This window comes from Poecilia reticulata, linkage group LG22 (assembly GCF_000633615.1).
Source record: "Poecilia reticulata strain Guanapo linkage group LG22, Guppy_female_1.0+MT, whole genome shotgun sequence".
Taxonomy (NCBI): Eukaryota; Metazoa; Chordata; class Actinopteri; order Cyprinodontiformes; family Poeciliidae; genus Poecilia; species Poecilia reticulata.
This window is the reverse complement of record NC_024352.1, coordinates 9,372,371-9,393,740: the sequence shown is the minus strand read 5'-3', so window position 1 is coordinate 9,393,740 and position 21,370 is coordinate 9,372,371. Positions and strand designations below refer to the sequence as shown.

General features: G+C 40.8%; 3 protein-coding genes across 7 annotated transcripts; all 3 read right to left on the bottom strand.

Annotated features, from left to right (window-relative positions):
- Positions 1-493: 493 nt before the first annotated feature.
- Positions 494-4,864, bottom strand: LOC103458336 (zinc transporter 2-like). 2 transcript variants are annotated; one of them, XM_008399027.2, is made up of 8 exons: positions 4,754-4,864; positions 4,489-4,664; positions 4,141-4,287; positions 3,225-3,378; positions 2,298-2,490; positions 1,202-1,307; positions 979-1,107; positions 691-899 (listed from the first exon to the last, which is right to left on the bottom strand). In XM_008399027.2, exons 1-8 carry the CDS (start codon positions 4,816-4,818, stop codon positions 781-783), a joined length of 1,089 nt encoding a protein of 362 aa, XP_008397249.1. In that variant the 5' UTR covers positions 4,819-4,864; the 3' UTR covers positions 691-780. The 2 variants fall into 2 exon arrangements, with proteins under 2 accessions (XP_017157936.1, XP_008397249.1); XM_017302447.1 differs by lacking the exons at positions 979-1,107; positions 1,202-1,307 and having other exon boundaries at positions 494-899.
- Positions 4,865-4,958: 94 nt separating this feature from the next.
- dnajc5gb (DnaJ (Hsp40) homolog, subfamily C, member 5 gamma b) lies at positions 4,959-11,647 on the bottom strand. Of its 3 annotated transcripts, none has more exons than XM_008399029.2 (6): positions 11,441-11,647; positions 11,015-11,191; positions 9,512-9,725; positions 9,268-9,418; positions 8,875-8,922; positions 4,959-7,230 (listed from the first exon to the last, which is right to left on the bottom strand). In XM_008399029.2, exons 2-6 carry the CDS (start codon positions 11,125-11,127, stop codon positions 7,130-7,132), a joined length of 627 nt encoding a protein of 208 aa, XP_008397251.1. In that variant the 5' UTR covers positions 11,128-11,191; positions 11,441-11,647; the 3' UTR covers positions 4,959-7,129. The 3 variants fall into 3 exon arrangements, with proteins under 3 accessions (XP_008397251.1, XP_008397250.1, XP_008397252.1); XM_008399028.2 differs by having other exon boundaries at positions 11,015-11,144; positions 11,441-11,646; XM_008399030.2 differs by lacking the exon at positions 8,875-8,922 and having other exon boundaries at positions 11,015-11,144; positions 11,441-11,642.
- An 803-nt stretch (positions 11,648-12,450) lies between these two features.
- Positions 12,451-16,617, bottom strand: tp53i3 (tumor protein p53 inducible protein 3). Of its 2 annotated transcripts, none has more exons than XM_008399032.2 (6): positions 16,072-16,617; positions 15,151-15,324; positions 14,805-15,072; positions 13,811-14,023; positions 12,931-13,127; positions 12,451-12,745 (listed from the first exon to the last, which is right to left on the bottom strand). In XM_008399032.2, the coding sequence occupies exons 2-6, from the start codon at positions 15,289-15,291 to the stop codon at positions 12,548-12,550; spliced, it is 1,017 nt and encodes a 338-aa protein (XP_008397254.1). In that variant the 5' UTR covers positions 15,292-15,324; positions 16,072-16,617; the 3' UTR covers positions 12,451-12,547. The 2 variants fall into 2 exon arrangements, with proteins under 2 accessions (XP_008397254.1, XP_008397253.1); XM_008399031.1 differs by lacking the exon at positions 16,072-16,617 and adding an exon at positions 15,444-16,053.
- Positions 16,618-21,370: the final 4,753 nt, after the last annotated feature.

Sequence of the window (21,370 nt, the reverse complement as noted above, 5' to 3'; positions counted from 1 at the left end):
TAAGAAAAAAAAAAAAAAAAAGTGGGGAGCACACCTTAAAAGAGGCCCTACATAATATAATCTACTTTTTTATAACTCCGATGTGAATTGGCATCGTTAACTGGATCGTCTCGACGCATTGACCGTGTTCTCTATGGAGAAGAATGATGCCAAAACCAACCCTGACTTCAGTCATTCAGAAATTTGCTTCAGAAGGGAAAATGTATGTACAAAAAGTGGCATACAGTATGACAATCTTCCTTAGGTTTTTTTCATTCATGTAAATATACTGATGTGATATATTAGTAGGTAGATTTTGGAGTTATTGCCTCTCCTTTGAGAAAACCCATCTGGTTATTGTACAAATTTAGTAAACATTGGCTACAATCTCATTTATGTTGATTGAAATTGATTGTCCCTCTACAAATAAAGTGCAAAACCAATTGAAAGCTTAAGCCCAATGCTTACAAAAGTGTTGTCCAGGTAACCAACCAATTTAAATAAGCTTTACTAACTCTACAAAGAAGATTGATTTAAAACACATTAGCCAAATGTTAACAGGGGACATATTTATTCACTTATTGTCACATTTGAGCCAACAATAAACTCAAACAAAAAAAATCCTTTAATTTCATCCTGGAATAATAATGATTGACATTCATTTCCATGGTGTTTGGGTGAAAACTTTATGCGTACTCCAAATAACGGACGCAGCTTTTGGCATAAGGACAGCCACAATAGTCTTTCCACTTTTTAAAACCAGCTGCAGTTGGGTGCCAAAGAGGGAGCAGCCAATCAGAATCATCTTTCAGATGAAGTCTTGCATCGCTCCACTTGGATTGTGATGCTGGAGAAACCAAACTTGGAACGAAGGAGCTTCGTTGCCTTCCTGAGGATGATCTGTGAATCCGCATCTTCATCTGTGAAGACAGACATTTTGTTGACTACGGTGAAGCTGGTTCCTTAAACACCTTTGTGGCGTGTTTTAGGTCTATCCACCTATAGTGATGTGTGCGGAAAGCAGAGAGTGGTCCATGTTGAGGCTCCATGTGTGCAAACCGTTGACAGCTTTGACTTTTCCCACGGACAGCAGCTGCTCCCTAACGGAGCCGACGCCCTGAGGAGCGCCTAAACAAGACCAACACACGGGCAGAAAGACGGCGCGGCGCCTGCTGTCAATAAGCTCCAGTCAGCAGCAACACGCGCGGAGCAAAGCGTTTACCTTCCATCAGTATCCTGAACACTTCCTTTGAGACGGGAAGCGTCGTCCCGACGACGACGACGGAGAACAGAAAGGTGCAAATGGGATCTGCCACTTTATACTCAGGCTGTCGGCGAGAAAGTACATTAGCTGAGGTCAACAATAAAGCACTAAAAGGCTGCTAACGTACTCATGTAAATCTTTTTATTCACATAACCACAAACTTGAGTTATGTAATTTGCTGTGGCAGCATGTTAGCTATGTTAATTCTGATTTGTTCTTTTTTTTTTTTTTGCTTGCACGTTTAGATAAGTATTCCCTTCGGTTTTGGATGATGTGCACAAATAGTTTTTTTCCCCTCTTTCTGTAACCCTGGCAGCAAGGAATTGTTTTTACAACCAGGAGCAGCTAATTAGCGTCTCAAAAGCTCAAATCTTAAAGAATACAAAATACTATACAAAAGAATTCAAAATGCACAGGTACTTCATATTGCGTTTTTTGATTGGTTTGGGCCAATACCAAGTCGATACAGTGACAGTTTTACTGATGTTGATGCTGTATCGGCAAACTTCCGACTTTTAGGTTTTTTTTGTAGTTTTTCGTTTGATTTAATTTTTTCTATCCAAGGACAGAATTTGGGCTGATTTTACAAGTTTCTACAGAACATGTTAATACCTTATTGGCATAACTTGTGTGCACATTTCTTTCCTAAATAAAGTGAAAAAGATTGTCCTTTGATAGAAAATCAAAACTGTTTTGAGGTAGATCAGAGACATTACAAAAACAAACAAAAATTTCAAGAGGGAATCTAAAACTTAAGAATATATCTGATACCAACTTGATATTTATCGGCATTTTATATCGATCCGCCCTCTTCCATTTAACCAACTATGGCAAAAATAGTCTATCAAAGTTAAGCGTCTGTTTTTCAAATTCAATGAAATACGTTGGTGTTTGTGGTGGCAAAATGTAGGAAACGAGATAGAAATACTTTTTCCAAACCACTGTAAAATACACAGCAGATCTCCAGTCAAAGTGAAGTTATGAATCAGACGCTGTGAGCTGAGAGGACACGTCTGGGCATGTTACTCTGCTCTGGGATTTTACTGAAACTCACCCAGAAGTGGATGATGCTAGCAGCCAGGAGGACGCCAACACTCTGCAGCAGGTCACCCAACACATGGACGAAGGCCGCCTTCACGCTCGCGTTGCTGTGGCAACGACCCCGAGTCCGTTTGTCCCTCTGCGCTATGGGGACCCCGTGGTTGTGGCCATGTGAGGCGCCAGACTGATGAAGAATCAGAACCATCCTGCGTGAGTTAAAGGTCCGTATTAGTTACAGGGTTTGCACACTTTTCCCTGTTGATTCAAACATTTTCAAGCTCCTCCAGATTCTCCACACTTAAAAAAAGTTTCAATTCATTGTTATTCATCTATTACTGTTATTAATAATGTCTTACATTCTTCAGTAGCGACAAATTAAAATATAACATTTATGTTTGGAAATGTCTCTCACACATCCTACACACTTGACCTACACAGATCAATAAGTTATTGAGCCATTAGGAAAAATAAATATTACATAGAAACAATCCTAACAAAATCAGGATAAAATAAATAATGTTCCTGCGCACATAAAATGCTAAAGCACAAGATACAAAAATAGTTGCAAGAAAAAAAAATCTCTAAAGAATGTCACCAAGTTTTCTAGCAGTTCACAAATAGGAATTATTTTTGGTAATTCAAACCGACATAAAGCAAGTAAAGTTTAGTCAGCTTTAACTTAAGACTTTTGAATGTCTGTTCGAAATAAATAAATAAATGAAATGGAATGAATGAATGAATGAACCGTCCATGAAAATACCTGGTTTCAACTGTAAATAACATTTGACAAATTTAGGCTTTTTAATCAAATGCTAGATTGCACTTCATTACAAAACTGTGCAAACTGAACAACCAGYACTTTCAAGGATTTCAAGCACCTGTGTGAACCCTGAGCTTAAGAACAGGGTTCGTTTGGCTAAAAATCACACGGCTCACTCACAGGACATTGACGACCACGGCACAGGCCGAGGTCACGAGCATGATCTGACCGTCGATGTCGTAGTCTCCCTCAGCGATCCTCTGCACGGCTGAGAAGACCAGAACCACCGTCACGGCCCAGACCGACACGATGGAGAGGAACATCCCCAGAATCTCTGCACAGCCAAACAGCCGAGTCTTTAAATGTGTGAAAGTCAAGATGCTACTGAACATCGGAAATAGCCTAATGCTTTTAGAAAATCCAATTCGAGGAAGTTATTTTCAACAATTTATTTTTGCTTTACTGTCATTTAAAATTGATCAGTTTCTATGGTAAGAGTAGCAACCTGGCGTATAAATTTAACCTCACACAGATTTGCCTCGTTCTGTTAGCCACTGGTAACCAGACTTAACTAGGTCAGATGAGACTCCTTGATTTTTTTTTTTTTTTTTTTTTTTAAAAGCATGATTACGAGGAAACTTGTGATGTTAGGAGTTTGTTTCGCTTCCAACAAGAATCAGCAGATTTGAAGTGCCGCATTGTTCGGACTATAAACTGCTACTTTCCCCCCACGCTTTGAGCCCAGTGCGGCTTTTCTGTGAATTTTCCTTCAACCACCAGAGGGCGCTTTAGCAGGAAGTGAATCATTGGAAGTCAAAATTGAAAATAAAAGAAGAAAGTGCCGTTTTTCATTTAGAACAAGCACACGCTAGCAGCAGGCATGACGGAGAAATGTCTTCAAACTCACAGCCCCTCATCATGGAAACCACACGCAGAAAGTTCATTTGATGCCGCTTTTGAAGGCCATCGATCTGGGAGTACAGATCGATAGCTGCTGCCAGTAAGCTCGTGAACGAATCCATGGTTGGAGACGCAGGGCTGCGTCCTTAATTGCAGCTTTTGCCATATAAATCTGGCAGCTCTCGCTCAGTCCCACCTGCTCGGTGCCAGCCGAAAGTCATGGTTTGAGTTTGAGGCCTGGACGAAACCTCCAGGGAGAAGATGCTGATCACGATGCTGCCGAAGTCCGTCAGAAGATGAGCCGCGTCCGTCATGATGGCCAAACTGTGAGCCACGTATCCGCCTGGAGGATCAAAAAAAAAAAAAAAAAAAAAAAAAGCATCTTATTGTTTTTATTTCAGCTCAAACCTGATATTTTTTCCCCTTTTTTTTTTTTAAAACACGATAAGATCCTAGAGATAAATTTAGCGTGTTCTTTCAACAGAATTCATAGAAAAAAATAAAAACAAAAAAAAGAGCCACAGGAAATTAACTTGCATCTCACCGATCGCCTCTCCGGTCATAAAAACGAGGCTGACTGCGCAGGCGACGAGGAGCTTCCTTCTGGCCACAAGTCTCGTCATATTTTCAGACTTTAACACGTCGCCCAACTCCTGCTCCACGCTGCAGGCATCTTCACCGAGCTCCGAATCGGAATCCCTAATCCCCGTAGGACTCGACCTGCCAGGTAACACAACATTTCAGATATTTCAGTCGAGACTAGAGAAGCAAACCATGCTGAAAGGCTGAGACCAGACGGTTACAGGCACCTTGTGAGAGGCTCCAGGTAAGTCTCAACGAGGAGCTGCGATTCCGAGTCAGACGGCGAGTCCATACTTTCAGCTGTTTTTGCATTAGAGGTGGAAGTAAACCTTGAAAACCTGCCACCTGTTCTAACACGAGTTATCTGGCGAGGGTGGAGCGCTACAGGAGCCAATGATGATGTGAAACAAACAAAAAAAAAAATCTAATATTTCCATGATAGCCAAGAAATTTATTTCATGATACATTTATGTTGCTATAATTTTACAAAAACGCTAAAAAGTAGAAAAATATTTGGAATGTTGAGGGGAAAAAAAAAAGTTCATTTAATATTCTAGTAAAAATGAACAGGATATATAAGAATATATTCAGGCACTTCAGAGTCATTTCCATTAGTTATACAGACTTTTTCATAATTTCATTCAGGCAGAAGGAAGAGAGTACAGACCACTAGCAAATCCAGATACGAGGCAAAAAAATTATTATAAATATAAAAATACAATATGAATGAAAAAACCTACAATCAAAAATTCAGATCTGAATTCACAGAATAATTTACCATATACGCCTAAAACAAAAAACCAAAAACGTTTTGATCCCATCACCAGATACAAGACGGAGAAGATATATGGTTTAAACAAACCAAAACCAACGTGGAGATATTTTGTAAAAATGGTATTGACATATTCACCTGACAGTTTGGACACATGACATTCCTGTTGTGGTGATAGCTCATTTCAAAACGGTGCTGCAGCAGCAAATTACCTTCAACACCTCCACGAACCTCTTGGTTGGGTTTGTATAATAAAGTCAAATTTTTAATAAAAGCAGTACACTTTTGGTTACATGATTAACTACAGCTTATCCAACTGTCCAATAATAAACTGTGCAGATTACTTTAGAGAATCAGAAGCAGCCACGAGGCCGTTTCCTTTAAAATGCTAAAGGAAAGTGTGCCTCTGGCTCCCCCTGCAGGCCAGTTTTCGAAGTGTCTCCCTGAGACCAGATGGAAACTTCCCGATTGCTTCTCTCCAAATGCTGCGCTCAATGCTACAGCCTTTTAGCGCAAACTACTGTGTTGTTGCTAAATAATGAAGATACACAGAACGGTGACTGATAAACGTTTTTAAACGAGTTACAATTTCAAAACCACGAACATTTTTCATCATGTCTTTCTAACACTGTAATGAGAGAAAGTGCCAGGGTGAGCGCAGAGCAGCCCAACCTCTCCACCTAACTGGTGCTGCACCCTGGTGGTCAGGAGGCTAAAGGACAACTCCAGCAATTTTATCGTTTATCTTAAAAAAAAAAAAAAAAAAAAAAAAAAAATTTGGAAGTTTGGGAACATTTCTGGTCACAAAAACAGACAAAAGCAAGTTAAGTTATGAGTAGCATGTATGATTGCTCGTTGGTAGGATGAGCTGGCAGCGTGGCTAACTGTCAAAAATGGATGTTTCCCTGTAACCAGCCCTTAAATTTTAGGCGTTTATTGCCAATTTTTACTTAAGACTACACATCAAAATGAAAATCATATTATCGTTACCTCTTTATTTCTGTGAAACTGTAGTATTTCCACTCAAGGTCATCATACCGTAATAATCTCATAGGGGCCCACGAGTAACACCGACGACCTCGCCAAGCCACAGCTGAGCAGAATAAATAATGTAAACGCCTTTTTAAGCCGGCTAATTAAAGATTACCTAATAAAAAGGTAAAAGTAGCTAGCTGCGGCCGTGCTGGCTTTATGTGTAAATTATATATTATATAAAATATATAAAATAATCAGATTGAGTGAAGAAAGAAGAAAAAAAAAAAGCTTAAAAACCATCCAACTCTCACATGAAGATGATTAGAAAAGACATTTGAAGTACAGATAGACCAGCATCACCCAACAGAGAAACACCGGATGTGTCAACCCAAAAGTCATTAGGTCATTTATTCCTACGTGAATATTTACAGGAAGACAAGTGGTTGGCCTCAAATAATATGAATAATCTGAATTAGCCTGTTAAATATATGTATATTTATGTAAAAAATAAAACAGATGTCCACATGTAGGAATCCTGAGCGGAGACGTTTTCAGACCACTATGGCAACTTTTACACTAACCTGTGAGTTTAAAGTGCACAAGCAAAAAAATAAAACAACAGTTTTTTGAGAGATCAGTGGTTTTGATCTGCAAGGCTTTGTCATCAAAACAAAACAAAACAAAACATGGCAATACCATTATGAAGAATGATTCATGTAAACAGAAAGGCCCGATACGTTTCCTGTGCGTTGGTTTGAACACCAGCAGCTGGTGAGACCTCGAGTTCACACAAAGTCCCAAAAAAACAAAAAACAAAGTGAAGCTCGTCTTCTTAAAGACTCACTCATCCGTGGATTTATTCACTCATTCCATCCTCGCCAGGTCCAGGTTGGGCCTCTGCGGGGCTCGAGGTGCCGTTGGATGCCTGAGGCTGAATCACGATCGGTGCGTTCTCACCTGCAAAACGACACAAAGGAACAAACCGTTTGTTTCCAACAGTCACCGTATCTGCAGATCGGAGCGCTGAATGCCACAGACGGGATTTTATGCCAGGGGAAATTAAGCTTGAAGCTTTGTGATTGGATGCTTGAAAGTCGCATGCACATATGCACAGAATGATGTCGATAACGGCAAGACTTCCTTAATTAAAAAACATCTTTGATGGATGACCCTATAAAGCCAGCTATGCCGCATTCATCTGATGAGGAGGGAATGTTCCTCCTTTAATAACTGGGCGTATTAAATAAAAACAAATTACCATATTGAAACTATGCAGGCTCAACTGAGGCCTCCCAAAATCAGATCTATGCTCTCCGTTCCCACAAACAGAATAAAAAAGAAAAATGGAGATGCACGAAGCTCAGTTTTCTGATCACCAGTCATCATGAGGGAACTGTGCAGCACACGCACATTTTCTGTCAGTTGAAAAGATTTTTTCTTGTCTTGTTTTTTTATTGTATGCAATACAGCAATTTTGAGAGAAGCTGAATTTTGGGTTTTCATTAGCTGTAAAATGTAACTAAAATCAGCAGAAATTAAAACTTCTAATAAATGTTTGCGTGGAAAAAATGCAAATACAGAATGAAGCTGGATGAGTGGAGTTTGGTGTAATTCCAGTTTCTTGCTGCCACATGTTGATGTGCCTCTAAGCAAGTCACTTAATCACAAGTTACCTTCCAGTTTCCATATATAATAAAACGATAATACAATGGAAATGAAACATGAAGTAAATAACACCAAGGTACCAAAAGCATAACACAACACAGCTGAGGACGGAGCATAAGCAGCAGGAGCGCCTGACCTGTCAAACTTTGACCTTTAAAGAACAGCTGATCTGTGGCTTTTATTGCCATAATAATGACAAAAAAACCAAAACAATAATGCTGAAAAGTCTTAATCATCTTTCTGGGAAAACATTCCCCACTGCGCTTGATCCGTTTCTCCCTAATAAAAACGTCAAGTTCACCCTCATCATCCGTTTCCGCATAAATCGGATATGAATCAGTTCTCATCTTTCTGGTTCTTTTCATTTACAGATTAAACATCAACCGATTCTTCCTTCGGATACATTTTATCTTGATCAGTGGGGAAAAAAAAAAAAAAAAAAACCCCAAACAAAAACCAATGGTAGCTCAGGCAGCTCATCAAGACGATTTCCCGATCAGTCGCTCGTTATCTGACGTGGAAGCAGCAGAAACCGGCCGCGCTGATCTGCAGTGTCATATTTACCTGGTGATATTCAACCAGCGCCGCGGTGCCCTTTGCTTTATGGTGGACCATAAACAAACAAAAAGGAACCTATCGGCTTTGACTACCGACATTCACAAAGCTCTGAAAAAGCATTGAAACACCTTGGAAGGTTTTCATACAACCGACCAACACAAAGTAGTTCAGACCCTTTTACTGACATTGACGTGACAATACGGAGTAAAAATACTATTGCACGGAATGTGATTTGTGCTCTTCTTCTACTGTTTTCTTTTTATGACAGCATTGTGATGCATACGGCATAAAATCAGCATGAAAACAGCTCAGCCGGTTGAATCAAGCAGCAGGGAGCCGATTGGAGATCAAGGTTACCTGAGGAGGAACGACAGTTACCTGAGGTCTGAGAGGAGCTGGGCTGAATAACTATTACATGGCCTGGTGCTGGAAAACACAATTTAGTATTACAAAAACATTTAAATAAATACACAAAGTGTCCAAATTGAAAAAAAAAAAAATAAATCCTTCATTAAAAAAGAAAAAAAAAGTTTTTTTTTTCTTGCAGATGTTTGATGATTTAACAACGCAAACCCAAAAATTAACAAAAATCATTGTTAAAAATGTAGATTTCATGATTTAATATTGTAAAGTAGCATTACTATCAAACCATAAAACTCCATTCATTTAAAATGTCCAAAGTTAAAAGTTAAAATGTCCAAAGTGAAAAGTGGCACGTTTTCATCCGTCACAGCACAACATGAATCAGAAACAGACCCGGCGGCTCCTCACCTTCTTCCTGCTCTCTGAGCTCCGCCTCCAGGTCTTCCGGGTCGATGATGGGATGCTCTTCCTCCTCTCCGCTTTTGCACTTCCCGCAGCAGAAGCAGCAGCAGCAGAAACAGCAGCAGCAGGTGAAGATAGTGCAGCAGCAAAACAGCGCCTGGAAGACATGAATGTTAGTCGTACTCAAACCAACTAAACGTCACCGCTCCGTAAATCCTCTGGTTTCTTCCTCTGCCAAGCCAAGCCTCACCTTGAACCAGCACTTTGACATGAGGAAATGATATTTGACGCCGTCTTCACCAAACTGCTCGGCCACAGAGAGGCCCATGGAGCCATATTCGTCGTAGATTTTGCGCTTGTTCTCGTCGTTGAGGATGGCGTTGGCGTTGTTGATCTCCTTGAACTTCTCAGCAGCAGCTGGGTTGTCCGGGTTCTTGTCAGGGTGATACTTCAATGCCAATTTCCTGAAGGAACATTATGATTATGATTTAGGTAGCGTGAAACAGAAAGTGCCTTGGATCAGCACAACTGAACTGCAGCCATAAAAGTTACCACTGGCAGCACAAGCAGCAGCAAACTTATCAAACGGTTCTAACAAGAAGGATTAAGGCGACTGAAATTAATGAAGGTTGGCTGGTGAAGCTACAAAACAGATTTTTAAAAATCCAGGTTGTGCATTAACCAGCTGCCAATCATTCACCAAACGGCTGCTAAGAATAGATTAATTATTTTTTAAAATTGGGTTTTGGTCACTTCTGCAGCAAGTCTTAGCAGCTTTAGCAGCATAATCTAAAAAATAAGAAAGAAAGTGTGCACTGTTAAGCTTAATGTTAAGATCTTAAACACATGTTAGTGGGGTTTTTTCAGATTTGTGGGTAAGATGTCACCACTGTCACAGTGAATTTACGTCTGTGAATCAATTTAGTCCCTTTCATATCCATTTGTGGTCTATTCTTTGCTTCCTACTTCCTTTTTACACACGTGAACAAATAATTTTGTGCTCCTTCTACTGTGTCACTTTCTTTTTCTCTTTTTTTAGTCAAATATTTTCTTTTATTCTAAAAGATTTATGCTACTTTTTATATTTTAATGACACACAGGCTTCGTATTCAAGACGACCTGTATTAAAGATTAAAGTGACATAGATCAAATCTTACTTCTAATCTCATTTTATGATAAATATATATATATTTTTTACAGCAGATTGGACCAAATGACTCCAATGAAATATGAGTAATTATGATCACAAATCAAACCAAAATGACTGAGTACTATCCTGCAGGTAGATATTATTTACTGAAGCCATAGAACCACATTTTTCTCCAAAAAAACAAACAAAAAACTGTAATATTGTGGAAAAGTTTGACAATAAATAAACTTTTCAGGAAGTGAAACTTTGAATATACTTCTAAAAAGCCTGAAATCTCAGTTTAAAATATTGTTTAAATGATATTATTAGGATTATCACAATACGAACAACAAAACTTGACACTCGATACCATTCCTAATAACGCGTTGAAACATTTTTTGAAGGCACAATGTGCTTTCTTAATGAGGATTAATTACAATATTAGAACATTTTAGCACCTTTAATGATGAATCATGGCAATCTGCCAGTGGCAGCGATTAATATACGTGACTTGTAAGTGAATCAGTTACTTGTATATCAAATTGTAAATTACTAAGCACCCAATTAGCCACGTAAACTGCGGGCAATTTGTAAACATTAATAACTAACAAATAATAAACTTACCTATAAGCCCTTTTTATCTCGTCAGGGCTCGCTCCTTTCTCCAAACCCAGGACCACGTACAAGCTTTCTCCGGCCCTGGACATTTTTCTCTGAGGCATGTTTGGGTCCTCCATGGTTTAATAAACGCTGGCTGTGACAGGAACGCCGACAAATACGACATTTACCAACAAACACGAGCTGTAATTTCAAACCACAGGTGAGGAAGTCAGCAAACAGAACCTATGTTGCAATAAACAGTGAGACGGTCCTCTGAATCCTGACAGCACCTTTGTACACGATAACTGCGGTTTAACAAGTTCGGAGAACATTCTCATGACTTCAAGTACTTTTAAAGGTTTATGTCACTTCATGCTAAACCATGTGAGCTTCAACTCAGCCCGACAACATTACCGGTAAACGTCACAGGACGAACAAAATGAAACCTACCGACGGTGGAGAGGTTAATGTCCCAGACGTCTGTCGAAACATAGAGTCCGACAAAAACTCCGTCTAAAACTTTACGGCAACGAGAAACTAGTTAGCAACTTTCTGACTGAACTCCCGAAAGGGCCCGGAAGATTTGAGACAGAAATGAACTCTGGGTAAAAAGAAAAAGAAAAACAGGGGGGGAAAAAAACGGAGTCATAAAAAGAGAGAGGGAGGTTCCTGGTCGAAACACCCAGTGCGAAATACGTGGTCACACGCTGGCTCGGTCTCCAACAGCCGTAAACCTCTAATCTGCATAGCATCTGATTTAATCAAGAGGCGATTATATTTGGTATGTGAAATACAGCGATAGCACAACTCATAAAGCAATATTTTACTCCTTACGTAGCCATGAGAACATGCCAAGCACACATGGCATGTTTTATTCTTCAGTTGATGAAAATTAATGACGGTTCATTATTTAAATAAAAGGACAATAATCTATTCAAGTTGAGCCACGTTGTAAATACAGTGTTGCTTATCTAAATTATTACATTTATAATAGGAAACTTACTTTTCATAGGTTATTTTTGTGTTCATTGCGGTGAATTGTGTAATTGAGCTGCTGCCAACTCATTTGTGGCGTTATGCACCTCAATCTGTTTTTATATGGCATTTACCTTTTGTTAAGGTTATTAGACAAAGCTAGCTGTTTATTAAGTCAAGTTGAATTGAAAGGGAAATGGCTCACTTCCAACGTGTTTCCTGTGCTTATTATTGTCTCAACGAATTACAAACTATTTAAATTATTTATTTTTTTACATTTGATAAAACATGAATATGGTTTTAAAATTGTGTGTGCAAAGGCACAGATATAGTCTGTTTTTGTTCTTTGCTTTTTGTTTTTGTAGTTTTTAGATTGTATAACTTTTTATAGACTTCGTATTCTATGTGTAGATCTTCAGCAAACCAATATTAAGCATTAAGTATCAGGCAATCCTCCTTTGCAGAATAATTGACACAGCAGAAAACCACATTTAGACCATTTTATTATTGATTGAACCATATCTCAGTAATGTATAATTCATTACCTCTGGCCAAATTAAACACTTCGCAGCGGTGTGTCAGTCAAGGCGTCTCCTCACTTTGTGGAGTCACAGTAACAATAATTTTCCCCATGTTTCTGTTTGCTTCCATGTGTCTGTGAGCCTCTGCGATGTCCTCCAGCTTATATGTGCTGTCAATCACTGGCCTCAAGGTGGCAGGCTGCTCTGAGAAACATGGCAGCGCCCTGTCCGCAAAAGCTCTAACCAGGTCCGCCTTGTACTGTGGACGAAACATACGCATAAATTAGTGATTTACCCAGGAAGTGTTTCAAGTGCAACACAAAAATTTGTAAATTTCGGAACACCGGACACCAGGAAGAGACAGGAAGAGCAAAACTTCCACCCTTGCGCAATAGATGTAGTTGCAGTGCAAGGAATGAAAAGAGCAGCCGAGAAGTTTCTCACGTGAAGGCTGCGAGAGCGGAGGAGGCTGCAGAGTAAGCGGCCTCGCTTGGACAGCATCTTGCCCAGCAGGTCTCCCTCCACTGCCCTGCCTCCCATGGTGCCGTACAGAACCCATCTGCCGTCCACCGCCAGGGAGCTCACGTTCTTCTCCCAGTTACTCCCACCGATGCAGTCGAGGATCACATCCGCTCCTTTTCCTGGAAAATTACCACACAAGACACTACAGTACTAGGGAAGGAAGTTATCAGTTAATTAGTTAATCTAATGCTGACTGATCTTATCGATCGACGATGATTAATTGATAAGTGTATTAGGGCGGCCATTGTAGACAGAAAAAAAAAAGAGGAGCAAATTTCTGCTAAGAGAAAATCTCTGAAATTTTGAGATGAATCTCAAAAATTTTCTAGAAATGTTTGACTTTAAAATGTTGAATATCTTCAACTTTTTTGGTGGAAATTTTCTCCTCCTTCGAATACATTGTACATCTTTGCCTTCGTAGTAATAGAAAATCAAACATTTTTGAATAAGAAGTTGGTGCTGCTCTGTCATACAGCTCGCCTGAATGAGCGTTAATAAGCTGATAACTTAAGGAGCTTATTGAGAGTTTATATTTCAAAAAACAGAACCGCACAAAGTGCATTTTACATCCCACTCCAAACTCTGTTTGGACCGTTTCTCTTTCCCCTTTCTGGTATGGCCCCGCCATCTTTGTTTCTATATCAACTGGCTCCGCTTAAGGATGACCAGCAGCCAAATCTTCTAAATGGCGGCCAAACTAGAACACCAAAAGACAGTCGAAGCGGATGTTATTAGCCAATCGATTGGAACTCGTTTTAATCAAATAAGACTTTAAGAGTCGTTTGCAGAGTGTCACATTTACCTCCTGTGAAGTCATGGACTCCCTGAGCAAAGCTCTCCTCTTTGTAGTTGTATCCAGCCGCTGCACCCAGCTTCTCAGCCAGCTGCAGCTTCTCTCGGCTCCCCGCTGTGACGACGGGCACAGCACCGAACAGACGGGCCAGCTGGACGGCAGCCGTTCCCACACCGCTGGCTCCGGCGTGAACTAGCACCACTTCACCCTGCTTCACCTGCGCTGTGGTGGAAAACAAACGATGGGACGCATGGAAATGAAAAATTATGTTTTTTTTGTTTTTTTTTAGTACAGCAGCTCATTCAAAAGGTGTGAAATTAAAAGCTGGGTAGATAAACTCCAAGAACACAAAATCTTACAAAGTATTTTTGGTCTAGTTTCAAGTGCAAATGTTTTAGTACTTAATATTATTTCACATAAAACAAAGTTTAGATTGTTAAAAGTGAAACAATCTAGTTTTTTTAATGAAAAAACTAGTACTTTTTTCATCAATATTAAGGACTTATTGAATAAAAATAATCTAAATCTCACAAAAAAAAGTTATTTGTATGATATTTGCTCTAGAAACTAGATCAAAGTGACTTGGTGAGATTTTGTGTTTTTGCAGAGTATTTACAGTATTTTGTAAAGCCACCCACGCTCTTACAAGCTTTTCTCATTTCGTGACGTTAAACCCTCAAACTTAGCTGCATTTTCTCATAATTTTATGTGCAAAACCAACTCAACGTAGCGCACGATTCAAAGTTATGCACTTTCAGCAGAACAACCATACAGCCAGGGCTGTTTATTGGTTTTGATCCAAAAGTATGAGTTATAACAGTCTAGTTAAAGTCCTGACCACTTAAGTACCACTTTGTGTTGGTCTTTCACGTTGAAGTGGTTTAAAAGTTCAACAACTGAAGCACGAATAATTTTTGTAAGGTACTGTGCTTCACCCTACGTTGGTCCGTGTTATCTAATCATAACTAAACATTTCAGCATATTGCTGTCATTATCAGTGTACCTATAAAAACCAGCAGCTGAAAAGCGGTGAGCCACGCCTCCGGGATGGCAGCGGCCTGGCAGAACGTGAGGTTGTCGGGCACCGGCATTAAAAGCTCCTCGGGAACAGAAACATATTCAGCATATCCTCCTCCAGCCAGCAGAGCCATCACCCTGTTGTCTGGTTTCCAGTTCCCCTTCAGGCCTTGACCCAGACCGTCCACCGTTCCAGCGACCTCCAGACCGATTATGTCGCTCTCACCCGCAGGAGAAGGATACAAACCTCTTCTCTGCAAAAGGAAACCATGATAAGTTTCTAAAATCTCCTTCAATCCAAACCACAGATTCCTGCTCTAATTTGGCCAAACCTGCAACAAGTCGGCCCTGTTGAGGGCAGCTGCGTGGACTTTAATTAGGACCTCTCCGTTTTTGGGTGTAGGTCTGGGGATGGAGCGCAGCACCAGGTTCTCTGGTCCTCCAGGGACGTCAACACAAACTGCCCGCATCATCTTTGCAAAGCTCGAGCAACTCTTAACCCAGCTCTACAAAATACAGCAAAGAAGCAATTCAATTAGACGTGATAGTGAGGTTTTACTTTTTACAGATACTTCATCTATACATATATTTGCATAATAATTGTTATAGATTTTCATCCACTTACTGCGTTGTAGGTTTTTCTTAGCATAAAAATCCCAGTTTGAAGGATGTGAGGCATTTTATAATCTAAGGGTTGGCTAACGTAATGTGATAAAAGTAATAAAGTGTTGAAGAAAAAGAAGAGATAAAATGAACATTAAAAATTATATATATAAAAGTAAACAGAAGCTTGACTTAAAAGAGAAACGTGATCAACTAAAAGTGACAATTTAAACAGCAGCCGCTTTCAGCCGTCTGATGAATAAAAGCGTATGCGTGTAGATTCTTCGGACGCTTCTGCTTTCCGTACCGTATAGTAAGCAGTGGGGATGGCAAAGACAGCGAATAACAAAACTATAAAGCAGAAGAAAGAAACGAGAACGGAATGAACAAAGTATAGAAACGCAGAAGAGAAACAAAAAAACTGTAGTAATTTAGTTTTGAAATGAGTTACTACAGGTTAGTACGCAGTGCGCATGCGCTGAAATACCAACGCTCTCTTTCAAGTGTTTTTGATTAAAGCAAAGTAGCTGACAACTCTGATGCGATGTGAGAGGCGAAACGTACAGATAATTCCGACATAATAAATGCAAATCAACCAGAAGCTGATTATTTCTGCGTTGAGGCAAAGAACAACTGTATAATGAACTCACCAAGCAGCGATGGAAATAGTTAATCCGCTCTGAAGAGACTCTTTTGGGAAGTTTTGTAGCGCCAAGTTTGAGCTGGAGTCCAGTTCGGCGCAGGTAGGCCCACCCTCCTCCAGAGGGCGGCAAGGTAACTAACCTGCCCACATAGGCGTTAAAGGAACATTTCAACAAAATGTAGCTTTCTATCTTGAATAGGTGGTCCGTACATATTTCAGGAAGGATATTCGGGGGGTGAAAAAAAAAAATCAAATCTAATAATAGATAACCCTACTGTCTGGTTTCTAAAGGTAAAGATGAAAAAAACTTGAGTTATATTAAAATGTTAATTTTAAATAGCAAAACACAAACTTTCCCATATTTTCAATGATATTTCTTAGTTATTCGTAACTTTTTCACATCTTGTCCCATATAAAACAACAAACTTCTCTGTACTTTATTTTGATTTTGTTCATTAAATTATCATGTTAGATATTATGGTGACAACCTCAGCGACAACTCGGCTCGGGTTGTCGCTGAGGCAAAAACTCGGGCGTGGGAGGAGTTTGGAGAGGCCATGGAGACAGACTTCCGTACGGCTTCGAGGCGATTCTKGTCCACCATCCGGCGTCTCAGGAGGGGGAAGCAGTGCAGCACCAACACTGTTTATAGTGGGGATGGTGTGCTGCTGACCTCAACTCGGRAYGTTGTGGGCCGGTGGGCGGAATACTTCGAAGACCTCCTCAATCCCACCAACATGCCTTCTGTTGAGGAAGCTGAGCCTGGGGACTCTGGTGGTGGCTCTCCAATCTCTGGGGACGAGGTCGCCAAGGTGGTCAAAAAGCTCCTCGGTGGCAGGGCCCCAGGGGTGGATGAAATCCGCCCGGAGTTCCTTAAGGCTCTGGATGTTGCAGGGTTGTGTTGGCTCACGCGACTCTGCAATATCGCATGGACATCGGGGGCAGTTCCCCTGGATTGGCAGACTGGGGTGGTGGTCCCCCTGTTTAAAAAGGGGGACCGGAGGGTGTGCTACAATTACAGGGGGGTCACACTCTTAAGCCTCCCTGGTAAGGTCTATTCAGGGGTCCTGGAGAGGAGGGTCCATAGGATAGTCGAACCTCGGATTCAGGAAGAGCAGTGTGGTTTTCGTCCTGGTCGTGGAACACTGGACCAGCTCTACACCCTCAGCAGGGTCCTGGAGGGTGCATGGGAGTTCGCCCAACCAGTCTACATGTGTTTTGTGGACTTGGAGAAGGCGTTCGACCGTGTCCCTCGGGAGGCCTTGTGGGGGGTACTCCGGGAGTATGGGGTACCGGGCCCTTTGATACGGGCTGTCAAGTCCCTGTATGACCGGTGTCAGAGTCTGGTCCGCATTGCCGGCAGTAAGTCGGGCTCGTTTCCGGTGAGAGTTGGACTCCGCCAAGGCTGCCCTTTGTCACCGATTCTGTTCATTACTTTTATGGACAGAATTTCTAGGCGCAGCCGAGGTGTTGAGGGGATCCGTTTTCGTGGCCTTAGGATCGCATCTCTGCTTTTTGCGGATGATGTGGTCCTGTTGGCTTCATCGGAACGTGATCTGCAGCTCTCACTGGAGCGGTTCGCAGCCGAGTGTGAAGCGGCCGGGATGAGGCTCAGTGCCTCCAAATCCGAGGCCATGGTCTTGAGCCGGAAAAGGGTAGAGTGCCTTCTCCGGGTCAGGGTGGTCGTCCTGCCTCAAGTGGAGGAGTTTAAGTATCTGGGGATCTTGTTCACGAATGAGGGAGGAAGGGAGCGGGAGGTCGACAGGCGGATTGGGGCAGCGTCTGCCATGAAGCAGGCGCTGTACCGGTCCGTCGTGGTGAAGAGAGAGCTGAGTCAAAAAGCGAAGCTCTCGATTTACCGGTCGATCTACGTTCCCACCCTCATCTATGGTCATGAGTTTTGGGTCATGACCGAAAGAACGAGATCACGGGTACAAGCGGCCGAAATGGGTTTCCTCCGCAGGGTGGCTGGGCTCTCCCTTAGAGATAGGGTGAGAGGCTCGGTCATCCGGGAGGGACTCAGAGTAGAGTCCTCTCCACGTCGAGAGGAGCCAGTTGAGGTGGCTCGGGCATCTGGTCAGGATGCCTCCTGGACGCCTCTCTGGTGAGGTGTTCCGGGCACGTCCCACCGGGAGGAGGCCTCGGGGAAGACCCAGGACACACTGGAGGGACTATGTCTCTCGGCTGGCCTGGAAACGCCTTGGGATTCCTCCGGAGGAGCTGGAAGAAGTGGCTGGGGAGAGGGAAGTCTGGGCCTCCCTCCTGAAGCTGCTGCCCCCGCGACCAGACACCGGATAAGCGGAAGAGAATGGATGGATGGATGGATGGATGGATATTATGGTGAGGTAAGTATATTTCCAACCTCAAAGACTTGGAGCTCATCTCTAAAGATAATTTATCAAAATCCCAGTGTCAAAATGTAATAGGCTTGTCAGTGATAATAAATAGGGTTGATAACAATCGCTATATTGATTATTGACAAGAGTATAAATGAATAACTTTATCCTATGTTCAATAAAATGTAACTAAAAGGATTTTTTTTAAAGTGACACTTTTTTCACATTAACTGATCTTCATTTGAGAACTTCCAACCTCGTTTTAAAAAAAAAAATCAGAATTTTTTTTTTGTTATTGAACAAAATTATGCTTAATCTAAGTCTTCCAGAGCTGTGAACATTTTTGCACTTCACTGTTTATTAGGTGAATTATACATTGTTAACTTCATTTAGCAGAAGATTAATAGCAGAGAGGTTGAGGTAAAGACTAGCTTCATTGGTTTTTCTGGCAGCTGAAATCCTCTCGGTTGCAGAGAAACATCTAAAAGAAAGATGACATCACACCCTCCTCATGACTTAATAAATGCGTGGAACATCTGTTTATGACATCACAGTTATTATTGTATTATTATTATTATTGTATGTATCTCCTAGAATTTCAGAGTTACATGTCATTCTGTCTGATTCAGTCTGATTCAGAACAAGTTTCACTTCTTTGATCCCAAAATACGTCTTAAGTATTTGGGAAGAGCTGAGACGGCCGTTTGAATTATCGGGACATAATATATAACGCTGAAAACATGGTAAAGCAACGTAGCTACAGTCTGAGCAAAGATTGGAAAATGAGAGGAAGCAACCCCAATGATTTGTGGGCGCGGCGTAAAAACTTCAGGTATGACATCCTCGCTCGATACAGAGGAATCACAAAGTTGATCACAGAGGAGGAAAGTCAGTTGTTTGAAATGGCTGACATTGTTTCAAGTCAGCTAAATATGGCTGCGATATTAAAGCAGTTCAATAAGATTGCAAGCGTCAGAATCCGGCACAGAAACCCGGCTGCCATCCCCAGCAAGGATTCGTCTGGTTTGTGGGCTTTACGTAAAAAATGCAGGGATGAACTACTTGCACGTTTTAGGAAGGTTCCCAAATCAGTGATGGAAGACGAATCCATGGACTGCACTGAGGATACGCTAGCGGACAGAAAACTGGTAAGTTTGCAATCTCAGAAAAATCAAGGTGGGACCCCCCACATGGATTCTTCCAACTTGTCGAAAAGACAGGAACCACACTGGTCCAGAATGGCTGCTTCAAAACAACAGAATTATGGAAGCAACTCTACGAAAACTTCCAACACCGACGTCAGTGGTACGGATCAAACAAATGAGGGGTCCAACAGCGAAAAGAGTTTCCCCCAGGTACAAACTCAGAGAAAGAATCGTAGGAAGAATAGGATTACTGCTCCGCTCCATGCAAAGGACAGAACACCCAACTTCAGAAAACAAACTACAAAGTTTTACCAACACAATCCTGGTAACGTCTTTGCAAATGGCCACAATAAACATTACAAAACACCGCCGTTGAACCAAAGACGGTTTCCACAGCAGGAACAGAGAGGACATTATCACTCAAGGAACCAGACAAGGTCCAGAGGAAATATTTTGCAGTCAAGAGACCAAGGTTGGACCAGCAGAAACAGGTCCAACAGCTTTCAAGGTCCACAAAGGTTTGGAGGACAAAGTGTAAACTGGACTGTCCAAAATTTTAGGACATCAGAAGTTGAAAGAAGAAATCTCTCAGCTCAGTCTAACAACAGAAATGGCATCAACAGGTTCTTTGAGTTCCAAAGACTCAGGGCACAACAAGAAAAATGGAAAAATCAAAACTGTGGAAGGTATTATTGAGCTCTGTTGAAAATATAAACAAGATCTGAATTAAACAACTGAATTAAACAACAACAAAAAAAGTCCAAAAAAATACAAAAAACAATGCATAGATGTAAACCGTTTTTCTTTTCCCGTAATTTGAACTGATACAAAAAACTTCTCTTTTTCTTTGTTCATTTCTCTTTGTAAAACAAAAACTGCTAAAAAATAAGAGTTTATAACACAAATTATTTGTTCACATAGTTATATGCACTCACATCAGTCTCACTACACACTCAGAGTGGAAACACAAAAGTAACAAAGTGCAGTTTTTAAGCAACACTACAAAAAAGAGACCAGTGCTGTGGTCTTTAGCAGTTCATGTTTTTGTTTTCAAAAATTTTATTTGGCCTTACTTCACCTTTGAAACCACTATTTACTTTCAATAACCATGACAAAAAAATGTACCTGCCAAACAAGTCAAAAACATCAAACAAGTATTGTTTGATGTTTTTCAGCAACATCTCGCAAAGTATTTGGGTCTATGAAGTCATATAGACCCAAATATATGGGTCTATATGACCCATATATTTGGGTCATATAGACCCATATATATGTGGGTCTATATGTGTCTCTGACGCCATATAGGTGAATGGCGTCAGAGACACATGACACCATAGATGCATATGACTTCAGTATATATATATATATATATATATATGTGTGTGTGTGTGTATATATATATATACACATATGTGTGTATATATATATATATATACATACATACATATGTGTGTATATATATATATATATACACATACATATGTATGTATATATGCCCTGAGTCTATATACATACATATATATACATATATATACATATATATGTATATATACACCGATGTCAGTGGTGTATATATGTGAAGTCTATGACAACAAAGACATCACATATGTCCATGTTGTCATAGAAGTCTATGACACCATAGAGGTTTGTGACATCGCAGATGCCTATGACATCAGAGGTCTATGAATTCTTTGTTGGAACATTTGTAGCTCATATGTTGGAGTAGCTTCTGTACAGTGACTCTCAGTGCGCTCCCTGTGAAGCTTACCCAAATCATTTAAAGGATTTTGCTTCAAAGTCTGGACAAGATTTTCTGAAACCCATT